General features: G+C 40.6%; 3 protein-coding genes and 1 long non-coding RNA gene across 6 annotated transcripts; 2 read left to right on the top strand and 2 right to left on the bottom strand.

Moving 5' to 3' along the window:
- Positions 1-541: 541 nt before the first annotated feature.
- Positions 542-2,111, bottom strand: LOC118599679. The gene is made up of 2 exons (XR_004949126.1): positions 1,969-2,111; positions 542-1,776 (listed from the first exon to the last, which is right to left on the bottom strand). It is a non-coding gene; the product is annotated as an uncharacterized LOC118599679 (long non-coding RNA).
- LOC112162005 (zinc transporter ZIP9) lies at positions 783-3,346 on the top strand. Its single transcript, XM_024297609.2, has 7 exons — positions 783-918; positions 1,068-1,173; positions 1,465-1,626; positions 1,697-1,765; positions 1,857-1,942; positions 2,016-2,150; positions 2,240-3,346. Exons 1-7 carry the CDS (start codon positions 823-825, stop codon positions 2,471-2,473), a joined length of 888 nt encoding a protein of 295 aa, XP_024153377.1. The 5' UTR covers positions 783-822; the 3' UTR covers positions 2,474-3,346.
- Positions 3,347-4,772: 1,426 nt separating this feature from the next.
- Positions 4,773-6,699, bottom strand: LOC112162004 (coiled-coil domain-containing protein 177). The gene has a single exon (XM_024297608.2). The coding sequence runs from the start codon at positions 6,662-6,664 to the stop codon at positions 5,180-5,182; it is 1,485 nt and encodes a 494-aa protein (XP_024153376.1). The 5' UTR covers positions 6,665-6,699; the 3' UTR covers positions 4,773-5,179.
- A 1,389-nt stretch (positions 6,700-8,088) lies between these two features.
- Positions 8,089-13,315, top strand: nsmce4a (NSE4 homolog A, SMC5-SMC6 complex component). Of its 3 annotated transcripts, none has more exons than XM_024298100.2 (11): positions 8,089-8,236; positions 8,619-8,833; positions 8,904-8,984; positions 9,964-10,094; positions 10,655-10,806; positions 11,423-11,522; positions 11,898-11,988; positions 12,071-12,165; positions 12,246-12,294; positions 12,370-12,455; positions 13,229-13,315. In XM_024298100.2, the coding sequence occupies exons 2-11, from the start codon at positions 8,629-8,631 to the stop codon at positions 13,292-13,294; spliced, it is 1,056 nt and encodes a 351-aa protein (XP_024153868.1). In that variant the 5' UTR covers positions 8,089-8,236; positions 8,619-8,628; the 3' UTR covers positions 13,295-13,315. The 3 variants fall into 3 exon arrangements, with proteins under 3 accessions (XP_024153868.1, XP_024153867.1, XP_024153866.1); XM_024298099.2 differs by having other exon boundaries at positions 8,109-8,257; XM_024298098.2 differs by lacking the exon at positions 8,089-8,236 and having other exon boundaries at positions 8,264-8,833.
- Positions 13,316-13,317: the final 2 nt, after the last annotated feature.

Here is a 13,317-nt window from a genome sequence, read left to right as displayed (position 1 = left end):
GCTATACAAAGATCTACTTTGCCTTGCCTTTGAGTTATTAAACAAATATTTATTGGTGTTTTAGTAGTTTTCATTCTTTACAAATAATAATGATTTCTTTAGTTTTTATCTCTTAAAATTTTAAGTTTGTTAAACTAAATATTTACTAGTGTTTTAATTCATACAGTTTCCCTGACTTCTTCAGTATTTAGAGAAAGTGGACTCTGATCTTTGTTGCGTCATTGTTGCGTTTAAAGTTCAGAATCTGTAGTAAAACTACAGGCTGTAATACAGAGCTGTTTTCCTCCATCTCTACCATAAAATAAAATAAATACACTGATAAATATATTATAATAAAGTCATATATTCACAAGGATAAGTTAATAAAGTAGTGGAATTATTTTTTAAAAAGTCCACATTTTGCCAGAATCCTGCATTTGACTTTTTAAAAAGTTGTAATTTTACAAGGAAAAAGTCAGGCTTTTTAAAAATAAAGGCGTTTCATGAAAATAAAGTTGAACATTTCTTTGCAAAAAAAAAAAATAATAATAATAAACAGATGGTGTTTTATTTTGTTTTATTTTATTTTTATTTTTGGCTGTGAAACCCAAAGGCGGAGACTGCAGTTCCCTCTTGCCGCCGCTGGGTGGTGCTGTAGCGGGAGGTCCCGCAGCTGCGCACTAGAGAGCGGCGGAGCTGCGACGTGGAAAGACCATAGACTGTATACAGAGGGAGTTCAACATAGACCCGGGGAGGGAGGACGGCGGCGACGCGCACGCGCGCCCTCATATCAAAAATGAGTCCCGTCCTGAAGCGGAGCTGAACCAGGAGGAAGTCTGCGCCATGGACGGCGGTCTGACCATCACCCTCATCTCCGTGGCCATGTTCGTGGGCTCCTTCCTGCTCGGATTCTTCCCGCTTCTGTTCAGGCTCTCTGAGGTGAGTGCCGGTCCGTCAACAACAACAACAAACTTTCCCCCTGTAAAGGCGCGCGGCTGAGCTTCACGCGCCTCCAGCGGTGTCACGCGTGGATCAGGCTGGTAACTCCTCATCAATGCGGCTTTCTTTTCGCACGTGAACCCTGACAGAAAAGTCTGCAGTTTGTCTCCATACTGGGGGCCGGTCTGCTGTGCGGGACGGCTCTGGCCATCACCATCCCTGAAGGTGTGGCTCTGCTGGAGGACTCATGGAAAGGTAAAGAACGAGAGAATCCTGTTTCTGCTGGGTTGCCTTGACAACGGGTGAAGTGCTTTATATTATCATAATAAAAGAAACTATGGAAATGTAAATGTTTGTTTTTATTATTTCTAAACTTCTGAACCGAAAATACACTGAATATACTTTATTTAATAAGCAAAAAATAAATATTTAAAAAATGTATGTTAAAAACCAAGTCTTAATCCTTAAGTAGTTAAAAAATACATATTGAATAGAAGGTAAAGGTGCTGGATTTAGATCAAACGCTTCTCCATCTTCCCTCTCCAGCATCTTCCTCTGATCTGCCATCTGCTCTCAATGCCAGTAAATCAGACGGCGCCGCCACAGAAGAAAGCCCGGCGCCTCGCTTCTACATCGGGGTAGCTTTAACGCTTGGGTTCACCTTCATGTTTGTTGTGGATCAAATCGGAGGTTACTTCTCTACGCGGGGTACGTTGAACTCATCCCGTCCTTCAAAGGTGTTCCTGATGAATAACGTTCAGATGACGTCTTCTTTCAGATCAAACGAGGCCGGGGCGGCATGGCTCCCACATCACAGCCACTCTAGGCCTGGTCATCCATGCAGCAGGTCCTCTGAGCCTTTCACATGGAAATGGTTCATTCAGTACAGCTTGCACCAACACAACAGGATGACTCATGAGATTTCTGTTTGCATCTAGCCGATGGGTTTGCTCTGGGGGCTGCTGTGGCCACAGGCCAAGTTACAGTGCAGGTTATAGTGTTTTTCGCCGTGATTCTTCACAAGGTAAAAGCTCTTCTCAGCTGAAGTACCAGCAGATCTGGAGTAGGTGTTTGAACCGTCTTCTGGTCTCCTGCAGGCTCCTGCAGCTTTCGGTCTGGTCTCCTTTCTGATGCACGCAGGCCTTGACAAGAAGTTCATTCAGGGACATCTGCTGGCCTTCTCCGCTGCAGCTCCACTTGTCGCTATCAGTACATATTTCATCTTACAAGCAGTAAGAAAAAAAAATCAAAAGGGGCGGTGACTAATCAGCTCCACTTCCTGTTTCCACTTGCTTTGACTGTGTTTGTTTTGTGTCTGCAGTCTGGAAACTCGGCGCAGAAGCAGCTCAGCGCCACGGGCATAGGAATGCTCTTCTCAGCCGGGACATTCCTCTATGTCGCCACCGTGCACGTTCTCCCAGAGATCAGCCGGACAGAGCAGCCCTCCGGAGCTGAGAGCCACCACCAGCGACACCTGGGACTCATGGAGAGCGTCACTCTCATCCTGGGGGTGGGACTGCCAGTGCTGCTGGCTCTTGGGCTCCATGATGACTAGAATGAATCTTCAGGATGCTAAACTTTAGGACAATTAAAGCAGAAAGCGAGGGTGTTCCCCCATTACCTGCTTTTACTTGTAGCTGAGCGGCCCTTCACTCTCCCCTTTGCCTCTGCCGCCCTGGTCAGTGTTGCACCTTACAAATTCATGTAAAAAAACACTATTTTTCAAAAATGGCGGCTTTTCTGGTGGTTTATCGCCATAGCAACCATTTTATTTTTTGATCGCCTAGTTGTGACAAATATCTCTATGTATTTTTAAGAGGAATCGGCAAAAGTAAACTTTTGAATTTCCTTGGCAACGGATGTTATTTGTTAACCACGCCCACATGTTAATATTGTATGTTATATTGTTTTGTTCAGCGTGAGCCAGCAATTCAATTATTAAAATTTTCACAATGTTCTGGTAAATATATAATGTGTAAACAACGGAAACGCCACTTTTGCGAGTTTGCCACTCTAGAGGAGGTTTTTTTCAAGATGGCAGCCTCTTCTCAAGGTCAAAGGTTAACGAAACTTCAGTTGTTGTTGTTGTAAACTTAATATGCTGCTGTTTGCTCAAAGACACAGTAAGAACGAAGAATTGCAAGAACAATCTGCTGCTTTCAGTCCAGGACGGCTGCGGGACAGAATGATACTGAACATGTGCCAAAAATGTAACTGTAAACTCTAGAAGAAACATGTTTTTGCTCTGACTTCAGGGAAACTTTTTTTTTAGTTCACTTTTTGTTCCTGTATCTGAAAATCTTTCCAGCTTTTGTGATGATTTCCAAAAAAATGGGCAGATCATTTGACACTTTTGTATAGACTCTTAAAGATTAAGGTCACAAGTTTTAATCTGTTTTTATTTTCAGAATAAATGTGTGATACAATATTTAGGTCTTATGAGAGTCTCTGTATTGTGATGTTGGAGAGAAACGACTTTTAGTGTCTCAGAAAATCCCCATTGTTACTTTTTTAAACTATTAACTACACACATTAGAGCAGGGATGGGCGAAACTTTCTTACTCGTGGACCACAAAGGGTTCTTAAATTTGACAGAAAGGCCGGACCTGCAGCAGATTTGTGGCGTGTTTTGGTCATTCACCTTGCAAAAGAAAGAAATAACACGAGATCTGGGGAAAACATGCTGTACTTTTGAATGAAAATCACCTTTTTCCTTTCAAAACTGTGTTTTTTGTTCTCATTTTAGTACTAATTTTACCAATGGGTTGATGTCCTTCAGGGAAAAACTCAACACATGGGAAATGCTGCATTCATGCGGTGTTGGAATAGTCAGAAAAATGACTGTCTGACTTAGAAATCCTCATAAATATTGGGAAAACAACAAATCTTTATAGACTACATGACTGAAGAATGACTTTCTGCACCTGAACAAAGGTCAACATATTTGTAGTGCGCCACCTGAACTACAAGGAAAATAAAACACTACAGGTAATCAAAATACTTTTTTCAGTTTGCTGACCCCTGCATTAGAGTCTAGCAAATTCTGCGAAAACTGCCTATTTCCACTGTGATCATTTTTAAATCTATGATCAAAGAATTCTCAGTGGTCTTTTAACTATGATTTTGTCATTTATAGCCAAATTCAGAAACCTGTGTAATTTTTTAAGAAATATTGTGTCCAAATTCCTAAACTACTTAGGGCACTATATATAGTGTGCTCGTTGTTTTTTAAGGCTGTTCAAATCTACAATTCCAAAATCTAATGTATCGGATAAATCAACGTGCTGATGCTCAACAATTTGGGGAATATAGACCACAATGCAATGGGTTTGAATAATTCTTGTAAAAAAATATATTTTAACTTTTTTCTTCATAAATCATCAAAGTTTTCCTCATCAGAGCACAGGGGATTTATTAATAGTCATTTTATTAATAGTTCATATATATTAAGTTTTTACTTTAGGAAATCGTTGACATCATATTTGCAGTTTGGAAAAAAAAATAAGGACAAAGTAGTTAACATGGTGTCGGAATTACTTTTCAAATCCAGGGTATGAGATAGTCCTGCACTTTATAGTTTTATAAGGGAGTAGGGAGGAAATTTAGGCTAGTTCCTGCAGAGCGGCATTAGAAACTAACCTCTGAGTTATGGGCGTGTCTGTTGGCGTGGAACAATCCTGGATCTATAGATCTAATAGATGCATCAGAATGGGGTGGAGTAGGAAGTATTTGGCCCACTCAGCGTATTTTCTGTCACAATTACCATCTTTTTCAAATTACATTTTTTCATCTGCTCCTGATTCAGAACAATTTGAATAAAGAAATGCTCGGAAATTAAATTTTAGGCTCTTTTATTCAAAATAAATGTCCTTTTAGGTCAGAAAAAAGCCACAAGAACATGTTAAAACCACCAAAAACTTAATTTTTTAAAATCTGGAATCAGCAAAATGTTTTTTTTTTTAACCATGATTTGTTTACTACATTGTAATCTTAAACCGAAAAGAAAAAAAAAAGTTTTTTTTTCTTTTTGAACATTAAGCAGGACAAAGCACTCTTTTATAGTTTCCTGGTGAACTCATAAGATCTGCAGAGTCATGAAGAAGACACACTTTAAAGGCTTGAGCTCAGCTTATGTTCAAATGCAACAATTGTTGGACTATTTTGTTGTTCAGATCATGAGATCCAAACTCTGCTGATCCAGTTTGATCAAAGCTGAAGGAACGTTGGGGGAAAGCATCAAAAGGAGCAGAAATCTTTCCCTTCATAGTTTTACTCGGTTTATAGCTGCAGCAAGCTGAGCCTCCAAGGCCATCCGGTCAAAGGTTCGAGTGTCCCTCTGTTGCCGCACCCGCTCCCTCATGTGAAAGGAGGCCCGAGCCAGCCTCTGCGCCTCCTCCTGGATCTGCTCTCTCTGCCTCTGCAACCTCTCCCTCCTCCACTCCTTCGTGGAGACGAGGTTCTCCCTGGCCTTCATGGCGGCCTGCTCCTCCTGCTGGATCTGGTCCCGGAGTCTCCGGTGTCGGCCCTGTCTGAGTTTGTTGTGTTGGCGTACCTGCTGAGCTCTGCTCCTCTGCAGGGAGGAGGCGTGCAGAGCGGCGTTCTCCATGCGCCTCTGGCTCAGCTGCGCCAGGATCTGCTTGTGCGTGAGGTGCTGGATGCTCTGCAGCTCCGCCTTCAGCTGCGCTCTCTGGATCTGCTCCTCCTCCCGGACGCTGCGCTCCTGTAGCTCCTTCATCTGAGCCTCCACAACGTGAGCCCGCTTCTCAGAGAAGTTTTGGAACTTCCTCTCAAGTGTGCTCCTCATTTGTGCCTCCTCTTCCTCCATCCTCTGCTCCACCTGCTTTTTCAGCAGGATGTGTCGGAGCTGCTCCCTGCGATTCTCCTCCTGCAGCCTCCTCCGCTCCCTCTGCTCCTGCTGCACTCTGCTTCTCCATGCCCTCCCTTCCTTCTTCACTGCAACCTGTATTTCCTTCTCTCGCTCCTTCTCCTCCCTCTCCTCCTTCTTTCTCAGTTGCTGCTCCTGGTAACTTTTGCGCACCTCTGCCTCCTTCTGTGCAGCCTCTATCTTCTCTCTGCGTTTTGCATCCACCTCCTCTTTCAGCCTCCTCCAGCGGTCCTCTTGCAGCAGCACCTCCCGTGCCAGCTGTCCCGCCTTGTTCTGCTCCTGTCGCTCCCTCCGCCTCCTGCGGGCCTCCAGCTCCTTGTGCCAACACTTGAGTCTTTGCTTCAGCTTCTTTCTCCGCTGTCTTTCTGCTTGCTCCTGCAGCATCTCTGCCTGTTTTCGGGCCTCCTCTCGCTTCTGCTCCTCCTGTTGGGAGAGTCTCAGGCGCTCCTGCTTCTCCTCATGCTTCACCAGCATCAGGGCAGCAATCTTTTGGTCTCTTTCTGACACGGTGACACACATCTTTCTCTGGATTTCAGAGGTGAGCCTCTGAATTCTCATCCCAGTGGATGAGGAGTGTCTGAGATCTCCCAGGCTGAAGCTGCTGACTGTGCTCCTCTCTGGGTCTCTCCTCTCAGCGATGGAGGAGGTGGAAGTCTTGCTTTTGAAGCACAGCTCTGCATATGGAACAGGTCCTGTTGTCTTGAGCTCATCTGAGGAAGAATATTTCCGTCCTGAAGCAGGAATGACCTCTGACCCACAGGCTGCGCCCTCACTGCGCTGCGCTTCACCTGTATTGTCCTCACGCCTCTTCTGCAGAAGTTTACGCCTTTCTTTTCCATAGGACTCGTGCAGAACCGTCATCGTTTCGAAAGGCACCACGGATCGCCTCTGGCCCGCGCTCAACTCGTTCAGAGATTTAATTAGAAGCTGAACCGGTTTGAACCCAGCGCAGGAGATGCGCGAGCTCGACAGAACGTGACCATTTCTCTCTGCCCCATTCGACCCAAAGTTATCCAAAGAGAGAGCTGCAGAACCGAACCCAAGCCCAGCCATGGAGAAGAGTCTCGGCTGTTCCTTAAAACACAATCTGTGCAGTGCATGCAGGTCACGGAGGGATTATCTGTGCATCACGTGGCCCACTATTGATTAAATCTCACCTGTCAGACGGACTGAATGACCATCTGTCAGTTTGGTCCAGTTTCTAGTGATCAATATTAAATTAGAGCCACAAAGTCCCACGTTACCGTTTAAAAACCACACTTTATGTTTTTGTGCCCATCAAGAAATTCATTTAAATGTGACCTTTAAATCTAAAGGACTTTTAGTTTTCTAGTCATAACAATTTAAACGTATTTTATTTTGACAGCAGAAAATATAAGTTCCTTTCAAAATCAAACACATCCCGTGTCAAATAAGATCCTCCTGCTGCAGCAGATTTACTTGAAATAAAAATAAGTCTAACATGGCATCTTCTATTATGACTCTGGTGCACTTTCATCCTTTTCTTCTCTTACTTCTGAATATAAACATGACAACATTGTGAAGACTTCTCTTTGCATGTAAATGCAATTATATTGTTTTGCAGCAGAAGATAAAAATACAGTTTTCTGATGATAAACCACTGGCAGTAGATTAAACATTTTAGCAGCATTTTATTCATTTATCTGTCAAATTGTAAAATTCGAAAACATAACATGCAACTCTGCGTGATCACTTTAACTTCTTTTGAGAAAATACTTGGTTAGTTCCATTAAAAACATTTGTCTCAGTATCTTTTAAAAGGGTTCATGTTGGTAAATTCCTGTTTTTCAAATGATTTTAAGAACAAAACATTTTGTTTAACTTAGAATTTTCCTTTCCTTAAAGACCCCTCCAAAAAAAAAAAAAAAAAGTATTTTTTAACATGTTCTAGTTGCATTTTTCTAATGACTTGAAACATGTATACCGGTAGGCAAAAGAACATTTAGCTTATTGCATTTCTGAGTAATTATTTTTTCAATTCCTTTCTGAATCTTGTCACGTTTCTGTCATTAAAGTCTAAATCTGTTGCATAAAATCCCTTTTCAAAGTTCATGGTGCAGATGAGCATAAATCATTTTCTCAAAAAGCACAACATGCAAATGCAAATGTCTTTAGAGTAGGAAAAAAATTTGCAACTTCTGCAAATTTCCAAGATGCATGAGGACAAGATAATGCGTCGTTTGCATCTTCCGGTTTTGTTTAACGGGAGTCTTACGAGGATATTCACTAAAGCTGCACATTTAAAACCTAGATACATCTACAAATTGGCTGAATAAAGTAATTCGTCGTTTTTTTTATTTATATTTCTTGAGAGGGCTTAGTTCTTATCTTTAAACATTTTGCTTTTCCGGGTCGTGTTGGCGGAAGGTTTCAACTTCCTGTTTGCCCCGGAACTCTAAACCCGGAACTTTGGTCAGTGGGTTAGGCATGTTGGTGTGTGTTTTTAAGCTACTTTTAGAACTTTCTTCAATTTTTCGTTAACTTTGGAAATATGCCGACCTATTTACGCGACAAGTGAACGCTTAGCGCTCGATAGTATCTGTTTCTCAAATTAGCTTCTCTGTTGAAAAGTGCGCGCGAAAAAAGTTAGTTCGCTTTGGATCCACGCTGGTCTTGTTTTAACATTTTTATGGTTTTTAGTAACATCTTGCACGAAACCTAACAACATTCGAGTATAGTCTTACGGAAACTAAACGAATAATCGAGGAGTGTAAAGAGTTTTCCGCTTGTGAGCGTAAACAGTTTTAGATTTATGTGCGTTTTTGTGACAGTTTTTCATTTTTTCGGGTGACAGTTGAGTTGAGATGAAGAAGAGCAGAAGGAACGAGGAAGCTCCCCGACAGAACGGCTCTACCGGACGGGGGAGAGCTGGACAACGGCAAAATGATGAGGTGCAGGCCGGCCCTGAGGCCAGCCGGGCCGGTCTGCCGGAGGAAAGCGACGACAACGATCTGGGTCGCAGGAGGGAAATCCGGAGCAAATACCGGGACCTCATCAACACCGTGCAGCGTCAGTTCTTGTTGTGGATTTGATTCATTTATTTACAAACATCTCGTTCATGTTGACGTATGTCCCACAGAAAACAGGGAGGACATGCTGAGTCCAGCCACGGATAAACTCACGGAGGTTTTGGAGGAGGCGAACAAGCTGTTCAAAGATGGTGGGTGTCATGGCAACAACAGGATGTTACGGGCGCTCGCTCTCCTTTTGCACCTAAAATAAGATTTTAAACCATTTTTTAAAAAATAAAATGACCTAAACTTCAACGAATAAATGTCATCATATAAGCTAAGAGGAAAAAAATCTTAATTTTTTACAGCCAAAAAAAAAAATCAAAAACTTTATTCCGATTCAATAGGGTTGTAACAACTAATTTAAACGACGAATCGATTCCTATCATAAGTTGTAGTTGACAATACGATTCACAGTTGATATTAGTTCATTTTGAGTGATCCAATTCACCTACCCAAAATTGATCCAAGACATTTTCGACCAAAAACTCAACCAGTGTAACTCAGAGGTAAAAACCTGGTACTGAACAGCGCAGATGAAGTCTTCCAGATTCCTTGTATTTCTTGCAGGATGATCAAGTGTAAATTAAATATGTGTACAAACAAACAGGTAAATAAACACAACACTAATATTTTAGTTTCATAATTCAGCCCATTGTTGTTTTTCCACATCAAAATAATACAAACAGAACATTATTAGAACATTCTACCACACTTTATGGTGAAATGTCTTTGCAGAATTCCAAGTGTGTCCTCTGTGATGGAACTAAGTTGTTTTTATGTTATAGTTATATAACTATATATGTTATATAGTTATAAATCTACCATGTCTTTAACCGAGTGGCATTTTCCAATATCAATATAATTGATATATTTTATGTTTTTAAACAAACTATTAGCTATATATATATATATATATATATATATATATATATATATAGGTCGATTCGATTAACACCTTTCCTCACACAGAATAACGTGGTTTGATTGTTGGAACATAAATAAATTCATGGATTTCAGTCGATTAATCGTTACACTCCTTAATTTTACGAAGCACTTATATACAGAGAACACAATCTTTTACTCACCTCTCAGATTAATCACTCTGATGTATATTTCTTTGGACAGTTCGCAGAGCGAGAGAAGCTGCGCTTGATGCCCAGCTCCTTGTCGTGGCCACAGACTTGGGCAAAGAGAAAGCCAGCCAGCTGTTTTCAGAGGGAAGCGCCTTTGACCCCACTGCCTTTGCTGAGCATCTTGTAAGTATTGGTGTCACTTTTTGCACCACTCAGAGATTTTTCTGTCAACTTCCTGGTTAACTTCACCAGTAAACAAAACATAAACATCACTGGTCTTTTGGATCATTTTAAAACAATTCCAGAAAATGTTCTTCAGTTAATTATCCTTAGTTTAGCTGACTACAATTCCAGTTGAAAGACCTCAAATAGATGGGAAACAAAGACATAACAACACCTTAATAGAACACCTTAATCCCTTTTTCATCTTTTGGGGAAATACTAAAGAAACCTCCCAAAACTAACAGACAGTCATATAACGTTACCAAATTGATCACAAGATTTAGTGGTAAATATCCACACATTTATTAAAGTATGTCGTCTCATTCTTCACTTACAAAGTCAAGCTTACACTGCTGAGTCAAAGATATTTATGAGTAGAAAAACTATTATCTGAAGTAAAATCCCTTTCTCTAATAAATACTGCTGCCAGTGGTTGATTGTCATTGATTTCTGTAGCTCTGAATGAAACCCCAGAGAATCTGGATGTATAAATCATCATTTATAGGTTCCTTTTTCTGTAGCTGTCCTTTATGGGACTCAACCGACTGGAGGATGGAGATGATGATCCACAGAATGGAGGTGGAGCTGATGGCTACCTGCCCAGAGACGCGTGGCACAGACTGTCCAGAAGAGCAGAGTGTTGTTTCAGAACGGCTCCTTCCTTCCACTACATGTGAGTGAAGAACATGTTTCTGCTCAACATTTCACAAACACACTGCAACATTCTCAATATGCTCTATATTTATTGGATTTTTTTCAACAATAAATCATTCAGAATAAACATATGCTGGTAATTACCAAACGTGCACATAGAGGTCAGTTATTCTTATAGTATTATAGTTATGACAGAACTTTACAGGTGTTTGTACTGCAGATTTAAATACAGACGAATAAATTAGGGATGCAAAGATTCACTTTCCATGTGATTTGGCTTAAACCTCGACTTTTTTTTGGTCACCATTTTCTTTTATTTTGCTAAAGGATTTGTGTTTTACAAAGCAACCAAAATATCAGAAAAATCGTTTTTTTTATTTGTTGATAAGCAAAGAAAAACAAGAAAAAATTTTCAGTTGGCTCATACTAAGCCTTGTGTAGTGTTATAAAACAGTATTAAATCTACTGAATTTATCACAACACGTGTTTGACACTTTCATTGTAGACATACTGGTATGCAGTAATGATGCTGTGATAGAACATCTTTCCAGACATTAATAAGAGTATCAGATCATAAATGTGCAGTCGTTTTTAGATAAATGCCTCACATATTTCTGTCGGCTTCTTTTCCTCAGGATGGGGTCTTTCCATGCAGAACCTCCTGCTCCAAAGCAGAAGACAGAACGACAAAGAAAAGCTCCCAGCAAAGAAGCCAAACGGATCATGCCGACTCAGGTGGCTGAACACTTGGTTTTCAGATCTGTCTTTTCTACTTTGACTTTAAAATTTAGGGAACAATGTTTATATTGGGTTGAAGTAGAGTTGAGAGTTTGAACAACCAGAAGAGAAGAGATGAGGTGTTTAATACCAACTTTAAAAATATTATTTGAAGAGGTGTCCCTCCATATAAATGACTTTAGATGAATTAGGCGTCTATTACTGTTCAAACTTTTATTTTACTTCACATTTTTGTTGAAACCTTCAATTTAATAGAAAGTCTGGATATTTTTCCCAAATCAAAAACTTTTACCCAGTTTTATTTCTAAATGGTGTCAGGCTGTGGTTCTTTATTTTTATTTTTTTATCTTTGTGGTTTGATCGGTGCTTCAGCTGAAGAAAATGGAGGAATCCCATCAAGAAGCAACAGAGAAAGAGGTTGAAAGGATTCTGGGATATCTGAAGATGTATTATGAAGAAGATCGTGAGTTTAAAGTCATTCCCCAAACACCTTCAACTGCTTTTCCGCCGATAATCAAACTTAATCGAACTTGTTTGCATTGCAGCGACATCTCCAATATCCTATTATGAGTTTGTCATTGACCCCAACTCGTTTTCCAGGACGGTGGAGAACATTTTCCACACCTCTTTTCTTATCAGGGTAACATAAATCATCACTTTTTCTCTTAAATGAGTTTGTTCGGCTTCTAGAGAGGATCAACTGTGTTCTCTCTGCTTCAGGACGGCCTGGCGCGGATGTATCTGGATGGTGACAAGCTGCCTTGTATAGGTAAGATGGCCTCACGGCTTTGTGTCATCCAACGTCGCCAAAGAGAAACATCACGTTTGCTTTTTTATGCCTCAGCACCTGTTGAAGAAGGAGACATAGAGGCTGCAAGCTCCTCCAGCCGGAAACAGTGCATCATCTCCATCAGCTTGAAAACATGGAAGGTTTGATTTTTTTTCTTCCACTCTATATTCCTGATTTTGAAGAAAAAGAGAAGTTAAAGCTGCGAGCGGCACTCTGGACACCCCTCGTTACCACATTTTTACCTGCTCTCATCGGCTTCCTGGTCAGAGTTGGATGATCAAGTTTAAAGGGTAGTTGGAGACTGACTCCACCCACAGTTGAATCACAAAGTTCAACTGTAATACATCGATTCAACCTGGAGGGGGCAGCACACAGACGGTTTTAGATCATTATTTTTAGAATTAAAGATGTTTATTTAATTTGTCAAAAATGTGAAGGACCAACAGACAGCAATTTTAAAGCCATTTATAGAGGTCAACAGCCAAAAAAAATATTTGGGGTTTGGTTACCCTTCAAGGAATACTTTTTTTTAGAATGGTAGCTTTTCTATTGGCTTTATCTCCATAGCAACCATTTTAATTTTAGGTCACCTGGGGATGACGGACAGGTTTTTATAAATTTTAGAAGGATAACCAAAAGTAAATTTTTGAAATTCCTTGGCAACGGAGGATTTTTTGTCAATCGTGGCTACATTCTTAACATGATCAATGAGGGTTCTTCACTATTCCCCAAATTAATTTTCCTCGAGTATTAGGTGGAAATCTCAATGTTTTTTTTAAGAATTTGCATAATTTTTGGAGGTGAAATGTTTGCTCAAAAGCACAGTAAGAAAGAAGAATTGCAAAGACAATCTGTTCCTTCAGTCCAGGACATAAATATTTGTGAATACAATTTTCTACTTTTTGTCTTTCAGGAACTGATCGATACCTTTGAGATCAAAGACTCCATCATTCAGCCTCCAGAGTCTCAGAACGAGTGACATAAACCTCTTATCCCAACAGT

Source organism: Oryzias melastigma, linkage group LG15 (genome assembly GCF_002922805.2).
Source record: "Oryzias melastigma strain HK-1 linkage group LG15, ASM292280v2, whole genome shotgun sequence".
In the NCBI taxonomy this organism is placed as follows: domain Eukaryota; kingdom Metazoa; phylum Chordata; class Actinopteri; order Beloniformes; family Adrianichthyidae; genus Oryzias; species Oryzias melastigma.
This window is presented reverse-complemented; position numbering and strand designations above follow the sequence as displayed.

Bases quoted from the DNA above. Each gene is read 5' to 3' on its own strand.
- LOC112162005 (XM_024297609.2), top strand. From the start codon at position 823: ATGGACGGCGGTCTGACCATCACCCTCATCTCCGTGGCCATGTTCGTG. The intron at 1,174-1,464 runs GTAAAGAACGAG...TTCCCTCTCCAG, and splicing joins GCTGGAGGACTCATGGAAAG to CATCTTCCTCTGATCTGCCA. The intron at 1,766-1,856 runs GTCCTCTGAGCC...GTTTGCATCTAG, and splicing joins CCTGGTCATCCATGCAGCAG to CCGATGGGTTTGCTCTGGGG.
- LOC112162004 (XM_024297608.2), bottom strand. From the start codon at position 6,664: ATGACGGTTCTGCACGAGTCCTATGGAAAAGAAAGGCGTAAACTTCTG.
- nsmce4a (XM_024298100.2), top strand. From the start codon at position 8,629: ATGAAGAAGAGCAGAAGGAACGAGGAAGCTCCCCGACAGAACGGCTCT. The intron at 10,095-10,654 runs GTAAGTATTGGT...CTTTTTCTGTAG, and splicing joins CTGCCTTTGCTGAGCATCTT to CTGTCCTTTATGGGACTCAA. The intron at 11,989-12,070 runs GTGAGTTTAAAG...TTTGCATTGCAG, and splicing joins GATGTATTATGAAGAAGATC to CGACATCTCCAATATCCTAT.